The sequence below is a fragment of the Piliocolobus tephrosceles genome, chromosome 5 (genome assembly GCF_002776525.5).
Source record: "Piliocolobus tephrosceles isolate RC106 chromosome 5, ASM277652v3, whole genome shotgun sequence".
Classification (NCBI taxonomy): domain Eukaryota; kingdom Metazoa; phylum Chordata; class Mammalia; order Primates; family Cercopithecidae; genus Piliocolobus; species Piliocolobus tephrosceles.
Window position 1 is genome coordinate 127,731,356 of NC_045438.1, and position 25,739 is coordinate 127,757,094.

A 25,739-nucleotide genomic window follows, 5' to 3' on the forward strand; every position below is an offset into this window, starting at 1 on the left:
CGACAGAGCGAGACTCTGTCTCAAAAAAAAAAAAAAAAAAAAGAAGGTTTAGAAAAAAAGCAAGATAGAAGGCTGAATAAGAAGCTCCTATGAATTCACCTATCAGCACTCTGATGCTTAATCTCTTTTTTTTCAATGTTCTTTGCCTTATTCTAATAGTGATTAATTGATGTAAAATAAGAAAAGCATAGGAATGTATGAAAGCAAAAAAGAGGGTCTATAATCTTATTTATCAGAGATGCATCACATATATATCATACAACCATAGTATATGTTATAACGAGATACTGCATCATAAATCTGATATATAAATTAATGTGTAATATATACTATATAACCTTAACATGTATAATTAGTACCCCCACTTTTTTTTGAGATGGAATCTCACTCTGTCGCCCGGGCTGGAGTACATTGGCATGATCTCAGCTCACTGCAACCTCTGCTTCCCCAGGTTCAAGTGAATCTCCTGCCTCAGCCTCCCAAGTAGCTGGGACTACAGGTGCTCACCACTGCGCCCAGCTAATTTTTGTGTTTTTAGAGACAGGGTTTCACCATGTTGGCCAGGCTGGTCTTGAACTCCTGACCTCGTGATCCACCCGCCTTGGCCTCCCAAAGTGCTGGGATTACAGGCATGAGCCACAGCGCCTGGCCCCCTAGAACCCTTTTTATAAAGTGTATTTTTCTGTTTCGGCTTTTTTGTCACTTTTTAAAAGCCTTTTGTTTTTCAGGCAATTAAACATCTGAGTGCTAAATCTTTATGCCAGGTGGGGAGGCATGTGAGTGGAGGCGAGCTGGTGTGCCCACCCCTCCCCCATGGGCCTTCACACATTCATTCACGCACACACACTCACACACAGGTCCAGAAGCTTGTATCTCACTCTGGCGCCCTAGGCATCATATTATGCATTCAAATACACACTTCACATCATACCTTCAGAGTTACTAATAGGATTTTATTATTTAAGTGTAAAATCAGTTTCCCCCCTCTTTCCCATTTCTCTGATTTCTAAGGAAAAACGGCACCAGGGAACCCAGGAGGGTGGTCCCATTGGGGTGACCACAGCCCTGCTTGCAGACTCTTCCTCCCTACCCTGGCCGTCCCTCCTCTCCCGTGCCCGAGGGCCTCAGTCGCTCTTCTCCGTGGGTTGAGGCTGGTGCACTGGACAAAGGCTGTCCCTCCACAGGTGGTAGGTGAGGGCTGAAGTCACGGTGAGCCAGGCTAGGTAGGGCAGCAGTAACAGGGCAGCCAGTTTGTTGATTGGATGCCAGATCAGTGCTGTGCTCACCACCAGCCCATACAGCAGCAGCAGGTGCAGCAGGGCCTGGGCACAGGGGCCGGGGCTCAGCTGGCTGCCCAAGAACCAGCACCTCCACCTTTCTGCAGTACCCAGCCCAGCCACAAGCTAAGTCCCTGGGGCTCTGTGCACACCATGGAAGTGCAGAGAAGTCTGCCCATCCATTACCTGCCTGCACTCAATTGCTCTGCCAAAGTATGTGTTTCTGGGGCCAGATAGTTTCACCCTCTCCCACATTACTTCTGCTACTGATCCCCGTGTGCCTTACCAGACCAGGGTTGTGGACTGTGAAAAAGAGAACCAGGACAGCCCAGCTGATGGTGAGCTGAACAGCATAGAGGCCGAGAGGCAGGGCCAGGGGCCACCCCAAGCCCCCTCCCAGGTCCTTCCACACCAGGTAGGAGGCGTAGCTGTGGAGAGATAGTGGCAAAATCATTCAATGGGAGGTTCCATGGCGAATGGAGGAGGCTCTCTGGCATAAGGACTCTTGGATACCCTTGTGGGCTGAAATGGGGGCGAATGGGTCTAGGCATCATTTAAGGGCCAGGGAGGAAGTTGGTGGGAGGAGCTGGGCACAGCGAGGCTGGGGCGGGGCTGGGGAGACTTAGAGAGGGTGGAAGAAGGGCTAACTGGAACCCCAGGCAGGCGTAGAGGGTTTCTTACTTTCTGGAGGACCCTCCATAAGAGGCAAGCCAAAGTGCCTGCCTTTGGAGGCCAATATATGGGAGTCATTCAGATACAGGGGACTTGTTCCCACCCCATTGGGTACCAGGGCCATGTGTGAGAAACAAGTACTCACCCCACGACAGAGTAGATGGCTGTCTGTACAAGCAATAAGACTTTGTGCAGTGGGCACCACGACAGCATCCTCGGGCCCTCACACCAACCAGCCATGTGATCACGAGTGAACAGCCAGACCAGGATGGGCCCCAGGTGGGGCAGGAGCACAAAGATGGCCCCTTGAAGCTGCATTCACCTTGAGGAGGCAAAATCTGGGGAGGCAGAGAACACGCTAGTGATGAGCCTTCCCCTGCGGCTCCTCATCTGTCTCTGCCTCCTAACCTGACTCATTTCCTGGCCTGAGCCCCTCAGAGGAGGTCTAGTCATGGAGGTCCTTCCTGTCTCCCTGGCCCAGCTCCAGTCCTGTACCTCCGAGCTCTCTCCAGCCCCAGGCCCCACCTTGCCCATCTCCTGGCTTCCATGGACTTCTTTTCTCCACAGCACTCCTCTGGCACTTGGAGGACACTGCCCAGCACTGGTAACTGCTTCTCAGTGAAAGACCTTCCTCTAAGTGCTTCTGACTCCTGGAGATAAGGTCCTGGGCGACCAGCTTTTCTGCCTCCCACAGTGGGCAGCACTTAGCCAGGTGTGTAGCTGGCCCTCACTCAGAACTGTTCTACCTAAGCTGATCTACCAACCTGGAAAGATCACAATCTGAAGGCAGGAGCCAGAGATTCCTGGGGGCTCTTTTCTAGTCACAAATACGGCAGCCCATCTGTCCCAGGCTTATCTCACCATACTAGACTGGCACACTCATGGGGCACACCCAGGCTTATCTCCTGCCCAAATTCAAACTTGGCCTGTTGACACTGTGGATTCCTTTTTCTGAACCTTTAGCTCTCTTCTACCCCTGGAGCCATGGGGGATGAGCTTCCTGCTCCATCTTTCCATTCCCAGAGTGTCAGGATGTAAGCACAAGGGTTCAGGTTTCCTGTGGCCTGACTTTTCAAGGAAACAACTGCCTGGTCTTTGATTAAAAAGCTGCCATGCTGATTGGCATGTTGCTTTGCATGTCACTTGCATGTGGGACAATGTACAGACCTTCCTACAACCAAGGCCCCTTTTGACATAGTTTCATTCTTGTTGCCCAGGCTGGAGGGCAATGGTGCAATCTTGGTTCACTGTAACCTCCACCTCCCAAGTTCAAGTGATTCTCCTGTCTCAGCCTCCCTAGTAGCTGGGATTACAGGCGTGCACCACCATGCCTGGCTAATTTTGTATTTTTAGTAGAGATGGGGTTTTGCCATGTTGGTCATGCTGGTCTCGAACTCCTGACCTCAGGTGATCCACCCACTTTGGCCTCCCAAAGTGCTGGGATTACAGGCGTGAGCCACTGTGCCCGGCCCTAATCCATCCTTTTCTGTCAAGGGTCAGCGACACTGGTCCTGGAGGATCTGGGACACAGCTGAGCAGTGTGCCCACCTGTGCATATTTCTACTTGTCTTTCTCTGCTCCTCACTGTCCATTTGCTCATCTCCTGCCTTCCTGTTTTTCTACATTTCTGTACCGTGGTGGAGGCCCCCTCCCTGCCCCTCCTTGCCCCCATCCTCTTTTCTCCTGACACCTGCCTCTCCCAGTACCTCCTTGTTCCCAGGCCTGTGCTCCCCTTACCTCTGGCAGCACACCTTCCTGGTGGGGGGCCTGACGACATATGATGTGTGGAAGACAGAGGAGGGTGGGGCTGGGAGGAGGGTGGTGCTGGGAGGAGGGTGGAGTGATGCTCCCAGCTGGTCCGCCTTTCTCAGATGAGAAGGGTGGTGACACTGGCTGGGAAGTCCAAGTTGCTGTTTCATGGCCCCAAAGAGTTCCTCTCAGGAGGAGCCCCCCTGGCCTACTAGACCCTCCTTGGTGCCTGGCCTCTGGAGGCTACCCCTTGATGGAATGTTTGAGGGTTTGTGGTGAGGGTTTGACACTGAGAGACCTGGCCCTACTGTGACAGCTCAGCCCCCAGTTATAATGCTATTGATGCCTGTGGTCTCTGCATCCCATGAAACAGCTCTGTGGCCATGGGAGTGAGTGATATGAGCCTTCAAATTTCTCCAGGAGCCTCCTCATAATTGGGATTGTCCCCAGGAGTGGCAAGCACCAGCTTTGGAAGTGAGTTCATAATCCATGAACACAGCCCCTGGTTATAGCCTCCTGGTTGGCATGACCTTCCTGGCTTAGAACCCTAGCTTGACAGATCTTTCACAAACCCCTAGGACTTTATGTCTCAGAGGAGAAGGCAGCTGACAAGTGGAGGTGGGTGGGGAGTCAGGGAGGAGTGACCTGGCGCCCTGGCAGAAAGTCCTGCCTCCCAGCCTCCCTAAAGAGGGGTAGGGAAGAGTGTCCCCATCTGTTGGCAAAGTCCAGCCTCCTGTGTGACTCAAACAGAGCTTTGTTAAAGACAGACACCCCTACCCCACTCCCTTCGTTCCCTCTGAAAGTTCTGAGCACCCCTTCCTGGCTTGTCTTTGGCATGAGGTCTGCTTCCCGGGTTGCCTGCTCTCTACCCGTTCCTTTGATACATGTCTGCACTTTGGGGTACTGGGCTCCTGTGGGAGGTTTATTCCACCCTCTCACCTCCACCAGGGAAGGAAGCAGAGGGGAGGGGATTGCAGTCAGAGACAAGAGGCTAGAGAATTATTAACTGAGACAAAAGCAGAGGAAGTTACTTATTTTCTATGGGAGATGATAACTAGTGGCCTGGGGGTGTTCACCACGCCTCCTCAACTGCAGGAGGCCACACCCTGGTGATAACAGTTACCATCTATTGACCACCCATTCAGTGGTGGGCATTTTACATTTATTAGCTCAATAATGACAATCATTATCTCACACAAGGTAGATATTTTTATCTGCATTTGACAGACAAGGGAATTGAGGCTCAGAGGACTTAAGTAGCTTGCCCAATATTACATAGCCAACGTGTCGCTCACCTGGGCTCAGCGTTGGTCACTTGGATCTAAAATGCATCCTCTTCCCTCTCAACTTCTTCCCTCATTCATTCAAGACATCTTTATTGAACGCCTTCTATCTATCAGGCTGTACCAGGAGCTGAGGAGACAGCAGAAAACATGGGAAAAGTTCCTCTCCACAAGGAGTTTTCATTCTGTGGTGCCATCGCTCCCAGGCAGAGTTTCTAAGAACTCGGAATGGCAAATGGCCCCAAAGTTCAGCTGTCTCCCAAGCGGTAGTGTTTCTGCCAACTTTGGGTGGGGGAAGTAGAAAGCACCTTGTGTAAGGAACAGATATGGGTACATCTCAGGTACACCAGCAACTGGTGAGTCATTTACCCTCTCAGTGCCTCCATTATCTTCTCTGTGCAGGGAGCGGGTGGAACTAGATGCTCTCTAAGCTCCCTGGACCGGTTACATTGGCATCAGCTGGGAGCTTCTTTGAGCTGCAGAATCTCAGGCCCCACACTAGACCTACAGAATCAGAGCCTTCATTTTAACAAGATCTCCCAGGTGACTGTGGTGCACATTATAGTTTAAGAAAGTCAGATGAAGGTTCCCTCCTCCTCCCATCTGCCTTTCTAATTTAATAATAGCCTCTGGCTGGGGACAGCCATTCACCAGCAGAGGGCACTGTAGGGAGGGGTTTCAAGGTGCAGCACCTACACCCAGGTTGTCTCCCTCCCTCCCTCCTTCCTTGCAGACCTAGACTGGCAAGTTCACTGACTTCTGGGATCCTCAGCTACTCCCTTACCTGGGCTGGACTTTGCCAATAGAGAGGGACATTCTCCCTCACCCTTCTTTAGGGCAGCTGGGAGGCAGGACTCTGCCAGGAAATGCCAGGCCACTCCTGCCTGGATTCCCCACCCACCTCCACTTGTCTGCTGGCCTGTCGACTGGGTCTGGCTGATCCGTTTCTCAGAGAAGGAATTGGACCAGCCAACAGCCTCTAAGAGCACCTAGACGGTAAGGTGAGCACCCCCTTGGGGCAGCTGGAGAGGGCATGGGCATTGCGATGGGGTTACCTGGAGCTCCAGGGAGGAGCCAGGCCAGCTCAGCCTGCCTGCTGGAGTGTAGGGACCCTCTGCTGGAGGAGGGGAGGAAAATGGGACTTGGCCAATGGGTATGAGGACCACTGGGATAATCTGTGTCCTACGGAAATGTCTACTATACTAACAAATGCTGTTCATGACTTGTGTTTGGACCATCCATCCCAGTACTTACGTTCTGCAGTAACTGGACATCTATCAGGCATTGGGGAGGCACAGGGAGAACCAGTGAAGTGGAGGAAGGGTTGAGAGTTTTCTTAAAGGGTATGAGCAGAACTTTGCAACAGGAGTTTGGATCTTTGTGCTGGAGGATGCAACTGCCTAGGGACAGGTGATGGCGGCATTCTAAAGAACTCTTGTTTCAGGGACCCGCTATCCAGGGTGATCTGGGGTATGGGGCAAGACAAACTGGAGGAGTGGGTAATGAGGAGTCCAGCATGGGGTTGGGAAGCTCCAAGGCACACTTGAATGGCTGCAGTGCTATAGATGCCATTCAACCAGACTCAGGACCTTTCCCCATTCTGGGGCCACAGGGAGGATGGAGTGAGGGCCAGGGCAGCCTGGAAGAGCTGTCAGCCTGGGAGACCTGGGGCTGGCCCAGGAGGAGTTATCCTGCTTCAGGCCAGGTAAAGGAGTGGGCCCCCATGAGAGGCCCAGTGGGGCTTTGGGAGTGGTGCGTGCCAACTTCTCCAGGGTCAGAGGTTGAGCCAGGGGACTCTGCTGCACCACCCAGTGAGGTGCGCCTCACTGGGGATCTGGACTCTGGTCTTTGGTGGCCCCAGGAAGGTTACTGCTGTGTAACCGAGGTGGGGCCCCTCCTTTCATCCCTTTAGCTATTCCATCCCCTGCCACTGGTGCCTTGGTAGGTGGGGATGTGGTGTGATGGGGTGAGTATTACCACAGAACTGAGGATGTACCTTTAGGTCCTTCTATTTGTTTTTACTTCACTTTTGCTTCTTTCTTCCAACTTTATTTCTTCTAGAGAAGGAAAGGAAGATACTTGGGAGAAAAGAAGGGGTGGAGAGAGAAAGGGGGTGTCTCTGGAAGGGTGTTCATCTTCGCTCCTCCTTCCTGCCTGTCTTCAGTTGTTTAGTAATTCCCTGTCCATCCTCACTGTGGGGAGAAAGCTCGGATTCCTTATCTGTGAAATGGGGATAAAAATAACACCTCACTCCTAAGGCTCCTATGAGGATGAGATGAGACAAGCCGTGGAGAAAGCTTTAACACAGTGGCACTGAGTATCTGTTAGCTATTGTTATTACAGTTGGAATTACAATTATTACTAATGTGAAAGAACCAAAAGGAATGATGGGACATCAAGGGTAGCTTGCTGCTCCAACCCCCTTCTCATCAGCTTTGGGGCACTGCCAATTCACTTAGAGGGTTCACCTGTGTGCCCTCTAAGAGGCCTGGTTGAAAAAGGCTAGTGCATTGTCTGTCGGGTTGGCTCTTTAGGCAAAGAGAACAATGCCAATCCCCCGCTTCTTATTCATGCTTTCAGTGAGGACATGGAGGAAACAGGTACTGCCCCAGTCTTCAATCCTGAGGATACAGTGGAGGTTCTGCCCCAGTCTAAGAGGCACTAGGAAGAGGCTTTAGTGTTCATGGTCCTGGGGATGGAAGGAAGAAGGTGGGCCAAGCCTCAGTTCCAGGTGGGTAGTGCGAGTAAAGGGCATAGGGAGGACTGGACACTGGAAGCTCTTCCATTGCAGTCTCTAGTGAGTTATCCAGAGGGGCCTCCCAGGGCTCTGAAGGAGGACGTTGTGCCTCACAGAACTCAGCTACCAAGCCAATGAATTCCATTCCTGCAGAAGCTCCTTGAGAGCGGAATAAGGCGTCATCTTTGGCAGGATTGAACTTCCCACAGTGTCCGACACACAGCCAGTGCTTAGAAAATGTTCATTTGAGTGGGAAAATCACACATGACAGCACATAATCAAGAATGACTCAGCATGGTGGGATGGCTATGGAGAGAGATTTTGTGAGCTGGAGGCTGTCAAAGGCTGGTGCACCAGCGGGAGGCGCTATTGAATGGGAGGGTCCACGTAGGGAGAAGAAACAAGTGGGGAGAGCAAGTGAGTGGAGAAACAGAAAACAGCATGAGCAAAAGCCAGAGGCTATAATTAAGCAGGTGTGGGGAGCCTGAGCAGGCTGCAGGGCAGGGGTGTGGGGAAGTAGGAGGAGGCGGAGGTGGGTTCTGGAGGGCCTCAGGAAGAGCTTCTGGAAGTCTCACCCTGTGGCCTGGCTGGGTAGCCAGGTGAGCAGGAAGTGAGTGTTTGCTTTTGCCCTGCCTCATTCCAGCTTCACTGTAGGCTCGCATCTTTGTTTTTCATCTTCTTCTTCTTCTCCTTTTTTTTTTTTTTTTGCTTCCAGTTTTAGCTTTTGTTACTCTTGTATGTCGCCTGTCCCTGTGAGCTACCTTCAGGCCTTTCTGGCAGAAGGAGGGGCATAAAGAAACACATACATTTGGACAGTGCTTTCTCATCTACAAATACTTTTCACATGACCTTATGCCATCCTCACAATTACCCAAAGAGGCACTTTTTCCCCACTTTTAATAGCTTCAGAAAAGAATTACAAAGGTAATACAAACTACATGCTTGATGTGAAAAATTCAAAGTACAGAGAAAAGGATTTTAAAAAATACAGAGTTTTTGTTCACACCTTCCACCTTCTCAATTTGTCACGACTCATGGGAATAGTTTGGGGGTGTGTCCTTCCAGACCTGCACAGTCTAAGACCAGACTCATAAGTACACATGGCTACTGGGCACTTGAAATACAGCCAGTCCCAGGTGAGCTATTCTATTCATATAAATTACACATGGATTTCAAAGATTGGGTATGAAAGAAGAAAGTAAAAATATCTCATAATTTTATATTGATTGCCTGTTGAAATAACATTTGGAATATATTGGGTTAAATAAAATGTGTTAATTTCTCCTGTTTCTTCTTTTTAATGTGGCCATCAGGAAATTTAAAATTACATGTGTAGTTCACATTATATTTTTATTGTACACCACTGCTCCAGACCTTTCTCTATACCTTTACATTTACATATATAACCCATAAAAACATATTTATATGCAGTTTTGTTTTTCACATTAATGAGCTCAGAATATTTTATCTCTCTGTGACTTGCTTTTTCCACTTACAGATTTTTTTGTATCAGCATTTGTAGATCAAGGTAGATATTTGGACAGATGAGGAAACTGAGGTACATTAAGCAATATTGAGGCAGGAGGAGGAATTTGATTCCAGGCCAGATGGAAAACTGGCTGAAACAGGGAAGAGGCACCAAAAGCACCTCTCCATAAGACATGCCCACCAGTGCCATGACAGTTTACCACTGCCATAGCAATGCCTGGAAGTTACTGCCCCTTTCCATGGCAGTGACCCAAAGCTACCACCCCTTTTTCTAGAAATTTCTGAATAACCCGCCCCTTATTGCATGTAGTTAAAAGTGGACATAAATATGATGCCAGAAATGCCCCCAAGCTGCTACCCTGGGCACACTACCTAGGGTTAGCCCTGCTCTGCAAGGAGCATACCTCTGCTGCTGCTATACACTGCCACTTCAGGGAAAGTTGCTGTCTAACACCACTGACTCACCCTTGAATTCTTTCCTAGGTGAAGCCACAAACCCTCCCAGGCTAAGCCCCAGTTTTGGGCCTGTCCTGCCTTACATCAATATGATAAAACTTACCCAGCCACAGTGATCAAGGTGGCATTTGAACTCATGTTCTCTAACTGTAAACCCAAGCTCACTCTGCTTCAGAGCAGTTCACAGAGAGTCAGGGTAGGTTCTCGAGTAAGAGAGATAGGTTAAAAGAATTGGTGTGACTAAAGTTTGCAGGGTGCACTGGAATGAAGACAACTTGCAACTATGTGGAAGTCAAGCCTTGACCTCCACAACTTAAAAGGGCTTACCCTGACACTGACCCCTTCTTCCCCACCAGGCCTTTGGCTTTGGCTGGCACAGGGGTGAAGGAGAGCCAGCAGCATTGAGTGACTGGGCAAATGTGCCTCCAGGAGAGTTCATTCCAACCCTCCCAGTTCCTACTGCTGGTGGGGGTCCCGGTGGCAAGTATCCTCCTTCTGGCCCAGTGCCTTCGATGGCACTGCCCTAGAAGGCTACTGGGGGCCTGCTGGATGCCGAATGGTCAAGAGGAACCAGTGTCCCAGCCTACCCCTCCACCAGAAAATGAGGTCTCAGGGCAGCACCTGCCAGCCACACTGCCAGAGGTGGCTGCCTTCTATCAGGAGCTGCACACACCCACTCAAGGCCAGACCATGGTCCGCCAGTTGATGCACAAGCTGTTGGTGTTTTCGGCTAGAGAGGTGGATCACCGCGGCGGTTGCCTGATGCTCCAGGATGCAGGCATCTCCTTGCTCATCCCACCAGGTAACAGCTCCTGGCGCTCTTCTCCACATACAGTTGCTCAGACTGTACATTAGGTCACCACATCTGAGGGAGCAATGTTCATAGACACCTTTTACTTCTGATAATTGTTGTATTGTGAGTATAGTTTTATTGACTTCAGGGATGGACATATTACATATCTTATCTTTTAGGACAATTTCCTGGCAGGTGGAAGTAAAGTGCCTTGTTCTAATGAATCAGTATGCTGGGACAATTCTCCAGTAAAGGGAGGCAAGAGCACCATTTGCAAATTCACGCTAGGCACACTATGGGCTAGCAAAAGTCTGGGTGGAAAGGGGAGTGTCTTGCTTAGGGTTACACTACAAGCCAGCTCCACAGTCATCTTACTCTTGTTCATACCACCGCCCTGTGTGCCCTGCTGGGGACGTCTCTCCTGGGCTCCTGCCCCACCTACTTTCTCTCTGGCCTGGCCTCTTTCAGGGGCAGGGGTGTGCCTGCCTACCAGGCCCATCTCATCTCTCCCTGTCCTCCCCAGGTGCTGTGACTGTGGGCCGCCAGGAGCGGGTGTCTTTGATCCTGGTGTGGGACCTTTCGGACGCCCCATCACTGTCCCGAGCCCAGGGGCTGGTAAGCCCTGTGGTGGCATGTGGCCCCCATGGGGCCTCCTTCCTGAAGCCTTGTACTCTCACGTTCAAACACTGTGCCCAGCAGCCCAGCCATGCTCGTACCTACAGCAGCAACACTGCCCTGCTCGATGACAAGGTATGGAGGCCCCTGGGGCGGCCAGGGGCCCACGCCTCCCGGGATGAGTGTCGCATCCGTCTCTCCCACTTCAGGTAGGCATATGCCATTGGCCTGTCTTCCCACACCCATCTCTCTGGGGACTGTCTTTCCTGCCCACTTTCTCTGTCTGCGTTATCTTCAGCTCTCTGTATAGAACATCTTCTATACAGAGAGCTGTATAGAAGCTGTCCTAATGTCTGTAGCAGTTTTTCTCACACTAATCATGTCCAGGACTGCAAATCCCATGCTGTATCTGTCTGTCTGGAAGTGTCTGACTCAGCCCCATCTCTCTCTATCTAGAAGGGACCTGTCCTTCTCCACCTCTCTCTATCTCTCAAATTATCTCTCTCTACTCTGTGCCTCTTTCAGGACTATCCCCAAACTTAGTGCCAGTTCTGTAAGACTCCATTCCATCTTTGTCCTTCATCTCTTTGTCTTTCTAGAGTCTTAGGTCCTCTGCCTCCCAGCCTCCTTCCCACCCATTGACAGGAGTTGAGCCATGTGCAGGTGCCCTCCCAAGCATGGTCACCCTGAGCCTACTTTCCCTCTTTCCCCTGCCAGCTCTCCTCCCCATTCAGTCACCAGTCACCATGATGTACTCACTTTTCATCCCCCCCACCAGTTCCTCCCTAAGTGCTCCCCTCGAGTGCTCTCCGAACCTCCTTGAAGGCCCCACAGAGGCCCCTCAGGTGGCAGGAGGCTGGTGGCAGTGTGCTGGTGTCTTAGCCTTCCCTGCACATGAGTGCCTGCCAATGGCTCCCTCTGCAGTCTCTACACCTGTGTGATGGAGGCACCTGTGGGGTGCGAAGCCCGCAAATGGCTGCAGCTGGCCATATTCTGCTCACCGCTGGCACCAGGACAGTCCCACCTGCAGCTGCGTATCTACTTCCTCAACAACACGCCCTGTGCCCTGCAGTGGGCACTGACCAACGAGCAGCCCTATGGTGGGCGCCTGCGTGGGCCCTGCCAGCTCTTCGACTTCAGTGGGGCCAGGGGTGACCAGTGCCTGAAGCTCAAGTACATCTCAGAGGGTGAGGGAGGCAGTGGCCTGTGGGACGGGATGATCAGCAGCCCCACAGGAATGAAGGGTTCTGGGCCTCCCCTGGACATCTGGAGATCTGGGGACCCCAAGTCTCTCTCTCTTTTTTTTTTTCCCTGAGTCGGAGTTTTGCTCTGTTGCCCAGGCTGGAGTGCAGTGACATGATCTTGGCTCACAGCAACCTCCGCCTCCTGGGTTCAAGTTATTCTCCTGCCCCAGTCTCCTGAGTAGCTGCAATTACAGGTGCACACCACCAAGCTGGCTAATTTTTTTGTATTTTTAGTAGAGACGGGGTTTCATCATGTTGTCCAGGCTGTCTCGAACTCCTGACCTCAAGTAATCTGCCCGTCTCGGCCTCCCAAAGTGTTGGGATTACAGGTGTGAGCCACCGCACCAGGCCCCAAGTCTCTTTGTGACCTCTGGGCCAGCAGTAGCCTCATGGAGCCCTCAGGACTTTGACCACTCTGCTGTCTACTGAGCCCTTGCCACTCACTCCTAGGACAGGGTGATACCAGGTGGGAGGCGGGAGGGAGAGGGGTTATACCCCACAGAAGCAGGAAGGGATGGAAGGCTTTTACAGTGCAAGGGCCCTCTTGGGGTCCCTGCCCAGGCTCTGGGGATTCCAATCCCCTTGAGACCCTCCTGCCTTTGTTCTGTCCTCATGCCTCCCCACAGCCCCCTTCAATACTTGTGGAAGGCCCCACTCTCTGAGGCCCTCTCCTCTCTGCCTACTTGCCAGGTTGGGAGAATGTGGATGATAGCAGTTGCCAGCTGGTTCCCCATCTCCACATCTGGCATGGAAAGTGCCCATTCCGCTCCTTCTGCTTCCGGAGAAAAGCAGGTAGTCCGGAAGCCCTGTGTGTACCTCCTCCCCTCTCTTTTCCCCTCCCGTCTCCTCTTCCTCCCTCCCAGTAACCCTGGAGCTCTGCAGACCCTCATGCAGCCATGCACACGGACCTTCCCTGAAAGGCCAGGAGCCACACAGATCTTTGCAGAGAGAAAAATGGAGTGTTGGACCCCAACTTCTTCAGATTTTCCAAGTCTTACTATAGAGTCCCTTACCTTCTCCTCCTCTTACCCCAGGCTATTTCCTCACTCACTGGCCATGCTCTCGCCTTCTCTTTATAGCCAGTGAGAATGAGGACTGTTCAGCACTAACCAATGAGATCATTGTCACCATGCACACCTTCCAGGATGTGAGTTGGAGCTGAGGGGCAGAGGAAGGGCAGGGCCTGGGGGGACTCCTAGGCAAAGTGGGCGCAGGGTATGGTGCCCAGTCATTATGGTCTTAATCACATAGGTAAAGACGGCATTTTCCATAGAGACCCCATACCAGCTCTTTGAGGGGCTCAGATCATCTGGGCTCCAAGTTACCCTCATCCCTGACTCTCCTTGTCTCTTGTCTATCGGTGGATGAATCCAGCGGGAGGCTAAAAGAACCAAACCCTAGTTTAACCCCTTCTCCCAACTCAGAGAACTGGGGCATCAAGTTTATATGGTTTCTTTCTAGGCTGATTGTCTACATTTGAGAGATGATGTTTTGTATCTTCAGTGTGGGATTTGAGAGATGATGTTTTGTATTTTCAGTGTGGGAAGTGACCAGGAAGAGGGTCTTGAGTAGGCGGGATGGGAGTTAGGTATCTCTTCTCTCCTGCTGCACCAAGGGAAGATGCGAAGAAATCAGAGTTGAGAGTCTTTGGGGAACCATAGTGGCACCTTATTGGAGGGCAGGCGGATACCCTGTTGTCACTTGGAGAAGAGTCAGGGAAGGTTGGAATGGAGGAAGGGAAATATATGGCTGAGATCAGTGTCTCTATGGTTGGATGACCTCCCACTGCACCATGGCCCCTCCCAGGATTTCCCCTGGTGGCTCAGGATGCATCCTGTTTGGTCTTCATGTCCCAGTTCGCAAAGAGCTCAGTGGGCAAACATAAGGCTGAAGGTGGGGTTCTGAAGTCAGGGAGACAGCGGGTAGAGGGTGCTGGGTGGAGTGGGGTTGTATCTCCTGGTAAGGTGGCTCTGAGTGACAGACTGAAGGAGAGACATGAGGAATGGAGGTAGGACTCCAGCTTCTTGCTCAAGGGGATGCCTTGTGACCCCTAAGTATGTTCCCTGCCCTGTGTTGACTCAGGGCTTGGAGACCAAGTATATGGAAATCCTCAGATTCCAGGCATCAGAGGAAGAATCCTGGGCAGCGCCGCCCCCTGTCTCCCAGCCGCCCCCATGCAATAGGTGAGACGGGGGTTGCTTGGGCTGTTGCCTGGGGGATGTTGGGTTCCTACCCTGGCACCCACAGGGTGACTACAGCATTTACGGTGTATATGGGAGAACCAGAGTGGGTCTGTTTGTCCCTTTCTTCCAAGAACACCTTTTTCCCTGCCTCAGGCTGCCCCCAGAGCTCTTTGAGCAGCTGCAGATGTTGTTGGAGCCAAACAGCATCACAGGCAATGACTGGCGCAGACTAGCCTCTCACCTGGGGCTTTGTGGCATGAAGATCCGGTAGGAAGAGGGGATGTCTGTGGATGGTAGAGGAGGGTGGGCTGGGGCGGGGGTCCTCAGGACACTCTGGAGACTGGATCACAGGCAAGGGAATGACTTAAAAGTCAGAGAATGGCTACTCTCCATCCTATTTCCCATAAAAGGGCAGCTCTATTAATCGCTGTATCATCAGTACCTAGAATGATGCCTGGTGCATAGTAGGTGCTCAATTAACATTTAACAGTGAATCCATTAACATGGAAGTTATTTGGTACATGTTGAGTGCTTGCCATGCTATGCCCTGAGAAGGAGAAAGACAGATTATAGGATAATGTGTGTAAAGCATGTTAATTCAATAAATGTTAGCAATAATGGTGACAGTGCAGTCATGATCCCTGTCAAGAAACTCAGAAAGCAGTAGAATACTGAGCTAAGCTCCAGAAACTACACTATGAGTGCAGCAGTCAGGGAAGACAATCCAGGTGATGGGGCTAGAGCTGGACCCTGAAAACAGGGTGGATTTTTATTTATTTATTAGTATTATTATTATTATTTGAGATGGAGTCTTGATCCGTTGCCCAGGCTGGAGTACAGTGGCACAATCTTGGCTCACTGCAACCTCCGCCTCCCGGGTTCAAGTAATTCTCCTGCCTCAGCCTCCCAAGTAGCTGGGATTACAGGCATGTGCCACCACGTCCAGCTAATTTTTGTATTTTTAGTAGAGACGGGGTTTCATCAGGTTGGCCAGGCTGGTCTCCAACTACAGGGTGGATTTTTAAATCATTCATTTAAGCATTTATCAAGTACCTATTATGCCCTGGAAACTGTACTAAGCACTGTGATATAAGAGGAATGAGGCATGGTCCCAGCGCCTAGGATTGCATACACTAGTAAGGGGTTCAGAGAGCTTGAAAAATAAAGGCAAGTGTTCCTTGTGTCTTCCTGTAAGAATCCAGTATTGTATAACACATCGAAGAGAGACAGAAAACAGCTTAAGCAAGAATAATAATGAACTGTGGGCGTTATGACCGGAAGTCTGAACTAAGGGGTGCAGAATGGTCTCTTCCACCTGGGAGGGGTGAACTAGAAAGAGCTTCAGGGAGGAAGTGATGGAGAAGAGGAGATCAGCCATTCTCTTTTGGGGAGCAGCAGAGGTGGCTGTGGGTGTAGTGTTTGCAAGGCGAGAAAGGGAGAGGCCTGAGCTAAGGAGGTTCAGGATGGGAGAAAGGAGAGAAAGCATAAAGACAGGGCAAGGCCAGGTGCTGGATGAGCTGGAAAGGCTCATGGAGCATGGACTGGTTAGGAGGTGAGAGACTCTGGAAGGTTTTTGTGGACGGGAGGTTCGTGATAAAAAGCCATGGTTTATGGCAACTGTTTCCTGAGCAGGATGTTGTGGCCTAGAGAGAGGGAGGAAGGAGGGAGTTAGGAGGCTAGGGGGAGGCCAGGGCAGTATTTGGAGTGGGGGAGGTAGAGAAGGCAATTACAGCCCATCAGAGCTGGAGCAAACTTAGAGGTCCTCTTACCTAAGCCCTCAGTTTAATGAGAGGAAACTGAAGCCTAGAGAAGAGTAGGGCTCAGAGAGTTAGCCTCCAGGCGAGGACAATCTCAAGTTTCAAGGGCCTGGGGCTTCCCACCCCCTGTCCCCTGAAAGGCAAGCAAGAGCAGGAGGAGGACAAAAGCTACAGGGTCAGGGAGGGATGGACCTCGTGCTGCGCAGCTGAGGGAACCTGCAGCAGAGAAGGAGCCCCTCCCTGCTCCTTCCCCCTTCTCCTCCTCCCCTGCCTTGGGCCAGGTTCCTGTCCTGTCAGCGCAGCCCCGCAGCGGCCATCCTGGAGTTGTTTGAGGAGCAGAACGGCAGCCTGCAGGAGCTGCACTACCTCATGACTGTCATGGAGCGGCTAGACTGCGCCTCCGCCATCCAGAACTACCTGAGCGGAACACACGGCGGCAGCCTAGGCCCCGAGCGCGGGGGCGCCCGCTATAACCAGGGCCTGGAGCTGGACGAGAAGCTCTGAGCGCCCAGCGGGCAGGGCTGGAGGAGGTGTGGGGGCGAGAGGGGTTGTTCCCCCACGCCTATGAGGGACACAGCAGCTGTTCCCGGCTGTTCCCACCACCCTTCCCAGAACCCTCGGACGGTGCCCGGGGCTGCACACGAGGCCAGAGCGTCCTCGCCAGCCTCCCAGCAGCAGGCGCGCCCTTCGGGACGCGATCTGTCCCGCGTACGGGTCCCCTCCTGGCCGGCAGAGGGCGCAGGAGCCCAGGAGATGGCCTCAGCGTGGCCCGGCTACCGAAAATGAGCAGGGGACGGCCACGGTCCCCGCGTGCACTTTAGGGGCGGGCGGTCAGGCCCCAAGTATTCACTGAGCGCTCATGAAGACCGGACATTGGGCTGGTGTCATGAAGAATACTGGAATATAGGAGGCAGGGACTGGAGCCCTGACAAGCACACAGTTCTTTTGCAGGAGTCAAGATGTTCTCATAGCAGCCAGGGGCAAACTCGAAAACAGCTCTGACCTGTGGTTAGAGGATGTGTGTGTGGCTTTAGGAGCTGAGAGGGGAAGAGCTGAGTGCGGGCTGGAGCAGCGAGAATGCTTCACGGAGGATATTGGGGAGAGAGGATTTGGCTTGCTGAGTGGTTTGTAGATCTTTAGGTGGCGGGTGGGGGAAGAGGGTGGCTGGACTTAAGGTAGGAGCCGAGAGTGGGCATGGGAGCCCAGCCCCATGGGTGTGAGGCCTGGGTAGGACGAGGTTTCCCGGCTAGGCACGCCTGGCTGTCTGCCTCTGCCCCTACTAACTTCCTTTGTCTCTTTATCCTCCTGCTCAGGTCTTGTCTTCCCCTCTCTCTGCCATTTTCTCTATCAGAAAACATTAAAGCTGAGTAGAAACTTGAAGATGATCATTCTGGCCCAACCCTTTTATCTCTTTATCTCCAACAGTGTGCGTTTTAAGTCTCTCTGACTTGGTTTTTCTGTCCCTATCTCCCACAGTTGTTCCGTCTCTGCACCTGTGTTTCTGTTTCTCTCTCTCTTAGATCTTTTTGTTTCTGCCTAGTCTCTGTGCCTTGTCTTTGTTTCTTTCTCTGTCTGAAACCCTCCCTCTTTTCCCTTCAGGCATATGTCTCTAAACCAATGCTATGTGTCAAAGACTGTTGAAAGAGACAGGGCTACTCTAGGAGTGGATGGGTGGGGATATTTTCCCCATGGATTAAGATCCAGTTTAGGGTCAGGAAATAAAGGATAGGGATGAAAGAGCACCCTATTCAGTCAGCAGATACTTATTCAGCGCCTACTATGTGTTAGATACTGTATACAAAAGACACGAATGGGCTGGGTCCTGAACAGAGAACAAAGGGTTTGACTCCATTCTGGAAATGCTTTTGTTTGCAAACAGGTGTTGTTAATTTGTTCAAAGGCAGGCAAACAATCTCTCTGGCAACACAATTTTCTTCTGTATTTAATTAAAAAATATTAAAGCTTTTTTTCTATGATGAATGATAAAATATGAAAATTGCCTTTCTTTGTTCCTATTTTGCTCAGATTGGCAAATTTGGATGTGAGTATGAATGATTTTATTTGGTAAAATTGTACCTATGGGGATGGGTTGGAGGGAAGCATTTTGTAGACTGTGCTTCCAGTATGCAAATTATCTGGGTCCCGCATGGTAAGTCAGGGAGGTTCCCTTCTTTTCTGTTAGATGCAAGCCTTCAGAAGCAGGCCCTTCCGTCCCTTCCCTGTTCCCCCAGTGCCACCCGTCCTCTCCTACCCTTCTCATCTGTCCTCCTTACCCCGCCGGGGACTGCCAGTCATGCCAGATTAGTGCCTCGGCCTTTTCCCCCTTCACTTAGCTCAGGATTGAACTGTGCAGTAGCCTGGCACTGTTTCGCCAAAGACATCATTGTGTTCCTTCCAACCCTGGAAAAAATCATTTTAAGAGTTTCACGTCTCCTGGAGTTGCAAATAGAAGCCACAGAGATTCCTGTGATGGGAATAGAATGCTTTCTGGCCCCAACTCCAATTTCTCAAAATGGGTTTCCAGTGCTGGCAAAAGGAGGCTTGGAAATCCTGGGGTAGTTGCAGGCTGAGTGATTCCTATAAGGCAGACCCTTCCTTTCTCACATCAAATGCAGTTGGCATGTTATGTATTGGCACCGAATGCTGAGAGATGGTGTGCCCCACTGGGTATCAGGAGACTTAACATTTAGCCCTGACTCATACTAACTAGAACAGCTCTTCTTTCGGGCTTTAAACTCTTCCTTGGAATGAAGCTATCATGTTAAAGCCTGTCCCAGGGCCTTTGGTTTCACAGACTTATGCAGAGGCGGCACACTGGTCACCCAAGGAACGTTCACTTGGGGATTTTTTTTTTTTTTTCTTTTTAAGTTGTCTTCAAATAAAACAATTGATCACTGCTTGTGGCCTTACTTCCACCCCTTCCCCTGATAAAGAGTTGCCTAAATCACCTGCCTAAAAACACCACATTTGTGACTTCTGCTCTTTCACATGTTGCAGAGGCCCACGTCTGCACTTCCTCCTGCTGGATTTGGAGTCTGGGGAAAGGGGTTGGGGAAATGAAAGGGTAAGGTTGGGCCTAGGTCTGTGGGGTTGGAGCCTCTAGCGCTCAAAGCAAATATGTGTCCTCGGCATCTCCTTTGACCACTGAGCAATATTTATGCTAATGTTCAGATCTGTGCTAACAGAAATTCAATGAAAGCCACATATATAATTTTACATTTTCTAGTAGTCACATCGAAAATTGTAAATAGAAACAGGTGAAGTCAACTTTAATAAGTTTTGTTTAACCTAATATATTCAGAATATTATTTCCACATGTAGTCAACATAACATTAATAGTATATTTTACATTCTTTTTTATATTAAGTATTTGGAATCTGGGGTATACTTTGCAATTACAGCACATCTCAATTTGTATGCTAATTTTTCATTGGAAAGATTTCATCTGTATTCAGCTTTTATGCAATTTATAACTAAAACGTACATTTACATACACAAATTAAACAAGCCAAAAGTTTTCCAAAAATGGAATTAGGTATCAGTTTTTAAGTTTTAGTTCACTGAGATAAAATAAAAATTCAGTGCCTCAATTGCACTAGCCACATTTCAGTTGTTTAGTGGCCATGTGTGGCTAGTGGGTACTGTTAATGGACAGCACAGATATGGGTTAGGAATCCAGCTGGGTATAACTTTATAGTGTACTTGACCGTTCACTTATTTGTTAATTCATCAAACAATTTGCTGAATACCTACTCTGTGCTAAGCCCTGCACAAATTGTTGGTGATAAAAATCCAATGAAGAAGAGCATTCTTGTTTTGTAGGAGCCCCTGGGAAGCTGGGAGTCAGAAGGAAGGACACTTTCCTCCAATCCTTCTTTGTACCTGACTCAAGAAGGTAATGGGAGATGAGGTTCAGGCCGTACTCTGTGTTGCAGAATGACTCACACTGCAGCCTGCTGTAGAGGCAGTAGATTCAGGGTCAGTGTTCCTGGCTTACCTAGTACATCAAGTGGGTTGTTGGTTGATGACAATAGGATTCACTCTGGCTAGTTGAGGCAGATGGGATTTATTAAAGGAAACTGAAAGACAAACAATCATTTGGAGGGCGGAGAAATAGATTTGGGGTAAAGTTTCCAGGAACAATGCCCTAAACTGTACTGTAGGACTAGATCATGGAGGGAAACTGGTATTACTTTGGCTGCTGCTACTGAGCACTGGACACCAGGAACTTGACTTTATTACAGCCACTCCTGCTACCACCACTGATGCTATCTCTGAGTCAGGAACCAGACTTCACCACCACTTTTTTTTTTTTTTTTTTTTTTGAGACGGAATCTTGCTCTGTTGCCAGGCTGGAGTGCAATGACACGATCTTGGCTCACTGCAACCTCTGCCTCCCAGGTTCAAGCGATTCTTCTACCTCAGCCTCCCGAGCAGCTGGGATTACAGGCGTGCGGCACCACACCCGGCTAATTTTTGTATTTTTACTACAGACGGGGTTTCACCATGTTGGCCAGGATGGTCTCGCTCTCTTGACCTCATGATCGGCCCACCTCGGCCTCCCCTAAAGTGCTGGGATTACAGGCGTGATCCACTGTGCCTGGTCCCTCACCACCACTTCTGAAAGCTCAGGCCTCTTCTGCCTTCCATGCCAGTAAAAACAGAAGCTTCACGCACTGCCTGCTCTTTACGCTACTCACTTCTGAATCAAATCTCTAGTGCTGGCCTTGGGTTGTGAGAGCTCAGACCACATGCCTGAATCCTAGCTGCAAAGACACCTACCTGGAAGCTCTGAAATCTGGCTGGAACTCTGACTTCAATATCAGGGAAATGGGACTTACTACATGAGAATATCCCCAAATATGGGAAAGCTACTCAAAAGTTGACAAGAAGCCACAAATAAGACAGATGTCTACTACAGTCAGAGTGTGGTCATGCTGTAGCCTCAGGCAGCAAATTCCCTTCTCAAGAATAGCCATGCACTCAGTAGGTGCTGTATCAAGGTTCTGGCAGAGTAGACTGAGGATGTGCTATGGATTGAATGTTTGTATGCCCCCAAAATTCATATGATAAAATCCTAACCCTCAATAAGATGGTATTAGGAAGTTGGCCTTTAAGAGGTAATTAGGTCATGAAGGTGGAGCCCTCATGAATGGCATTACGCCCTTATAAGAAGAGACACAGGAGAGTTTGCTTCCTTTCTCTCTGCTTTTTATCACATGGACACACACAATGAGAAGATGGTGGTCTGAGAACCAGGAAGAGGGCCCTCACCAGACACCAGTCAGAACCTTGATACGGTGCCTGTGTAAGACCACTGACCTTCAGAATCTTCTCAGTAAAGCATGCCTGCACACATTCCTTAGGATGACTCTCATGCCAATACACACAAATGTGATCCTGTAACCCAGGCTTAGACCATGACATGGTTTAGAAGTGCTATGGTCTGACAACAAGCTCACCAACAGTGGCGAATTGGTTCGCTCCATGCCTTCTCCAGCCCCTGTGCCTCCCTGTACTGCAGAGGCTGAAAACTAAAACGACGTTTCCCAGACTTCTTGGCAGATGGGGATCTAGATATGCTTAGGTTCAGCCAATCACCTGGACGCATGCAGGACTTTGATTTGGAATATGGAGGGATGGTTTGGAATAATGGAGGGAGTTGAACAGGGCATGAAGCTGGTACTCATTTTGAGGAGCTAGAGTGGTCAGCAGCTGTGGCAGCAGCTGCCTTAGTGGCAAGTTGCATGCATAGTTTGGGGTGTTAATATGAAATTCAACTTGGAGAATATCCCTACAGCCTTTCCAGTGATTTGTGAACTATCTATCTGGGCTCCATAATGTATTGTTTGTGCTTAAACTAGCCAGAGAGGCACTACACAGTATAAAACAAAGACCTGTATCCAGTGTGCCAATGATTTTTTCACTGGAAAGACTGTTCTTTATTCTGTGATCATATACTTCTTACTTTGCTTGTGTTAACAGGCCTATTATCTTATGAAAGGATGGTAAAGCAATGATAGCTTTATTGAAACGTCTACTTGGTAAAGTAAAAAGATAATAATCCTATGTTGATTTTCCCCTCCCCAAATTAAAAACTAAAACACAAAAATATTGGTCTGTAAAATACAAAAGCCTGGAAATGCTTTTTTTTGTGAGACCTGTCATCCTGATCCTTTTGAAAGCCTTACACAGATATGTTTATTCGTCTCCTCTGCACATATTTGACTATTTACTATGTACTTAGAAACATGGTGGGCCTTCATTTATTTTCTTATCTTCAGGTACTCTTTCTCATGCTGACTTTAATCCAGCCTATGCTAGTTTCTTGTTGGTAGAGATGTTATGCCTTCTGGCCAAAAAAAAGCTAAGTCAATCCTAGCCGGTTAGTGTCACGACATCATAAAGATATTAGCCCAAGGACAAGAATATGCTTCATATTAGCTCTCAACCTTCAGGTGAAACCAGATTTCATTTCCAAACGAATTAGAAAAGACACAATTAGAAAATGAAGAATAATATTTGGAAAATGCTGAATAGGGTGAAGATGGGATTATAGAAAAGTTCTTTAGTGGGGCAGAGAGTATAGATGAGGGTGGGGAAGGGCACCCCCCCCCCCCCCCCCTAAGCAATCTAAGGGGGGAGGTGGCCCTCCTTTCCCCGGGGATCTCAGATAAATATAGAGAAGGCACATGACAGACAAGGGGACCCCGTGGCATTGGTCATCTTGGAAATCTACCAGGAAAGTCTTCACATGTGGCTTGTCCTCGCTGCATACCCACCCACAGGGTTTCATCACAGTTGGGCTTCTTGTGCTTTGGCTGAGAAGACCATCTGTGGCTAGGTGGCAGAAGCGGACCATGTTCAGTACACAGGGTGTAAGCCCTTGGGAAGTTTCAAGTTCTGGAGACTGCCAGTCTCTGTGAGCCTGTGTTGTCCTTCCTTTCTGCCTGTGACTACCCTCTTCTTTCTGGGTCAAGCCAGTCAGATATGACTCAGGCACATTCTTCCTTGGGAGAAGATCAGGTGAATCCTTTACTTCAGTCTCCGTCTCTTTCCCTTAACAAACTCTTTTTAATGTATTTGACTTCATCAAAGCAAGAATGTGGTTCCATTCCCTTGAGGCCCTTCTTGGAAGCCTGGTTATATGGGACAAGTAAGGACTCTGGAACCCCACAGACTTTAACTTAGAAGCCAGCTTCTTCACTTTCCACGTGGATTCTGGCAAGTTACTTAATGTGTCTGAGGTTCTGCCTCCTTGTCTGGATGATGGGAATAATATCATTCTCCTTTTAAGATTATTGTGAGGATTAACAACTATAAAGCCCACAGCCTACGTGTAGCCTGGTTCAATATTATTCAAGGCCTTCTTCTTTGTAACACCTTGTAATGATCACTGGGCTGGACGTTAATTGATGTTGGCTGCAGAGCATCCCATCCCCTTCTTTAAGAGCACCATGACTTGCTTTCAAGAATCATCTTTCCCTAGTGGGATTGTCTCAGAGGGAAATAATACCAAGGGGCAGATGCTTTTTCTTGCCCTTGGTATAGCCAGGGGGCTGGAACACGATCAATGTCTCTGTCACTCTAGACACCGAATCCTCTGTGAGTAGACTGAGGATGTGCTATGGATTGAACGTTTGTATGCCCCCAAAATTCATACATTAAAATCCTAACCCTCAATAAGATGCTATTCAGAAGTGGGGCCTTTGGGAGGTAATTAGGTCATGAAGGTGGAGCCCTCATGAGTGGCATTAGTGCCCTTATAAGAAGAGACACAGGAGAGCTTGCTTCCTGTGTCTTGAGCATACAATGAGAAGATGGTGGTCTGAGAACCAGGAAAAGGGCCCTCACCAGCCACCGTATCTGTCAGAACCTTGATCTTGGACTTCCCATCCTCCAGAACTATGAGAATCAAATGTTTGTTGTTTGAGCCACCCAGTCTGTGGTATTCTTTATGGCAGTCTGAATGGACTAAATCAAGATATATGGAATGATTAGTGGCTCTTTGGAGCCATGGAGGTGTGGACACCTGGCTGTTCCTCTCCCTGAACTGGAACTGGAGTTCTGTTGCCAGAGGATCCTACACTGGAGTCTCCAGTCTTTTCTTGGATTTGGTGAGCCCTGATGCCCTCCCTGAAAATTTCCCTTTGGTTTACATGTACCAGAATTGGTTTCTCTTGCTTGAAAACTAGAATTTTGATTAATACCCAATAACCTTGTACTTAAGTCATAAGGTATCATAGGTGCTATATGAATTATCTATTGCTGTATTACAAATTACCAACCCCTCCAACTTAGTGGCCTCACACAGTAGTCGTTTATAATCCCTCACTGTGTCTGTGGCTCAAGGAGTCAGAAGTAGTTCTTGGTTCAGGGACTCCATGAGGCAGCAGTCATCTGAAGGTTTGACTGGGGCTGGAGGATTCACTTCCACAGTGACCCAGTCAATGGCTGGCAATTTGGTGCTGATTATTGACCAGGGGTTTTTAGTTTTTCTGCATGTGGGGCTCACCAAAGGACTTCTTGAGAGTCCCCAGAGCATGCCACTACATTATTGATACCTAAATATTCTGATAAGGCCATTGAGATAAAAACAACTGTGAGCTCTTAGGCCTGGAACCATTCTCTGCTAGGTAAATCAACAATATCCTTCCTCTAAAGTTGTTTCCAAACAGAGGAGGCTTACTTTAATCCTGGTTGCTAGTAACTGTTTTGTTCTCTAGATGATACTAAGGTAGAGTCATCTTAGCAAAACTTAGAGCAATGTGGTTTGGTTCTTTTGCATTAGGTTTTGTAAAAGTTCACGGTGCACCTTGGCAATCACTTCTCAGTGGATCCTTGCAACAGCCCATAGGGCAAGCAGAGCTAGATGTAGTGGTTCCATTTCACAAATGAGGAGACTGAGGCTCATGGCCAATAAGTGTTAGACATGGTGGTTAGGTTAGGAATCAGACAGGCCTGGGTCTGCAGTTTACTAGCTGTGTGACCTTAAGTGAGTTGTTAACATCTGTTTGCCTTCATTTCTGCACCCATAAAATAGGCTAACAACAGAGTCACAATAATAGTACCAGTTCTCAGGGTAGTCAGGGTTAAATGAGATAGAATATATAAAACACTTAGTATAGTGCCTAGAGCTTAGTAAGCACTCAGCAACATGAGCTGTTGTAGTGAATATTAGCTCAGACTAGGATAGATGATGTAGTCTAATCATTTGCACAATCGGTTGGTTTGTATTCATTGGTGAATGGACCCACTGGTGCTTGGAAACCAGAAGGACTACCAACCCTCCTCCTTCTCCTCTAACCCACTTTCCCATGGCTCCTCCTTCTCTAGTGTTTGCTCTTCCTTCCCCTTACTCCTTACTTATCTTTTATATTATTCCAATATTTGAAGAATGCAGGGTTGTAAAAACTTATAGGGTTCCTGTATAGCTTCCAATTTACTGCAGGCCTTTGCAAAACTGTGTTCAATAAGTACTTGTT

At 49.2% G+C, this 25,739-nt stretch overlaps 3 protein-coding genes across 7 annotated transcripts in view; 1 reads left to right on the forward strand and 2 right to left on the reverse strand.

The window, feature by feature from the left end:
- APOBEC2 (apolipoprotein B mRNA editing enzyme catalytic subunit 2) overlaps nt 1-1,699 on the reverse strand; it is a 27,733-nt gene extending 26,034 nt beyond the window's left edge. The window contains exon 1 of the mRNA XM_031935639.1: nt 1,564-1,699. The gene's annotated coding sequence lies outside the window, so the exon portion shown is untranslated. The remainder of the gene's footprint in view (nt 1-1,563) is intronic.
- UNC5CL (unc-5 family C-terminal like) overlaps nt 1-18,236 on the forward strand; it is a 39,224-nt gene extending 20,988 nt beyond the window's left edge. The window contains exons 1-9 of one of the 2 annotated variants that reach the window (XM_023212730.1): nt 5,593-5,982; nt 10,019-10,464; nt 10,979-11,279; nt 11,995-12,257; nt 13,005-13,106; nt 13,394-13,461; nt 14,397-14,497; nt 14,651-14,764; nt 16,536-18,236. In XM_023212730.1, coding sequence (XP_023068498.1) covers nt 10,080-10,464; nt 10,979-11,279; nt 11,995-12,257; nt 13,005-13,106; nt 13,394-13,461; nt 14,397-14,497; nt 14,651-14,764; nt 16,536-16,758 — 1,557 coding nt within the window. In that variant the 5' untranslated portion in view covers nt 5,593-5,982; nt 10,019-10,079 and the 3' untranslated portion in view covers nt 16,759-18,236. Of the gene's footprint in view, nt 1-5,592; nt 5,983-10,018; nt 10,465-10,978; nt 11,280-11,994; nt 12,258-13,004; nt 13,107-13,393; nt 13,462-14,396; nt 14,498-14,650; nt 14,765-16,535 lie in introns of those variants that run through there. The other variant, XM_023212729.2, reaches the window with a different exon arrangement.
- TSPO2 (translocator protein 2) lies at nt 933-5,209 on the reverse strand. Of its 4 annotated transcripts, none has more exons than XM_023212735.2 (4): nt 4,994-5,209; nt 2,095-2,287; nt 1,564-1,705; nt 933-1,322 (listed from the first exon to the last, which is right to left on the reverse strand). In XM_023212735.2, exons 2-4 carry the CDS (start codon nt 2,265-2,267, stop codon nt 1,125-1,127), a joined length of 513 nt encoding a protein of 170 aa, XP_023068503.1. In that variant the 5' UTR covers nt 2,268-2,287; nt 4,994-5,209; the 3' UTR covers nt 933-1,124. The 4 variants fall into 4 exon arrangements, with proteins under 4 accessions (XP_023068503.1, XP_023068501.1, XP_023068505.1 ...); XM_023212733.2 differs by lacking the exon at nt 4,994-5,209 and adding an exon at nt 3,687-3,841; XM_023212737.2 differs by lacking the exon at nt 4,994-5,209 and adding an exon at nt 2,714-2,816.
- Nucleotides 18,237-25,739: the final 7,503 nt, after the last annotated feature.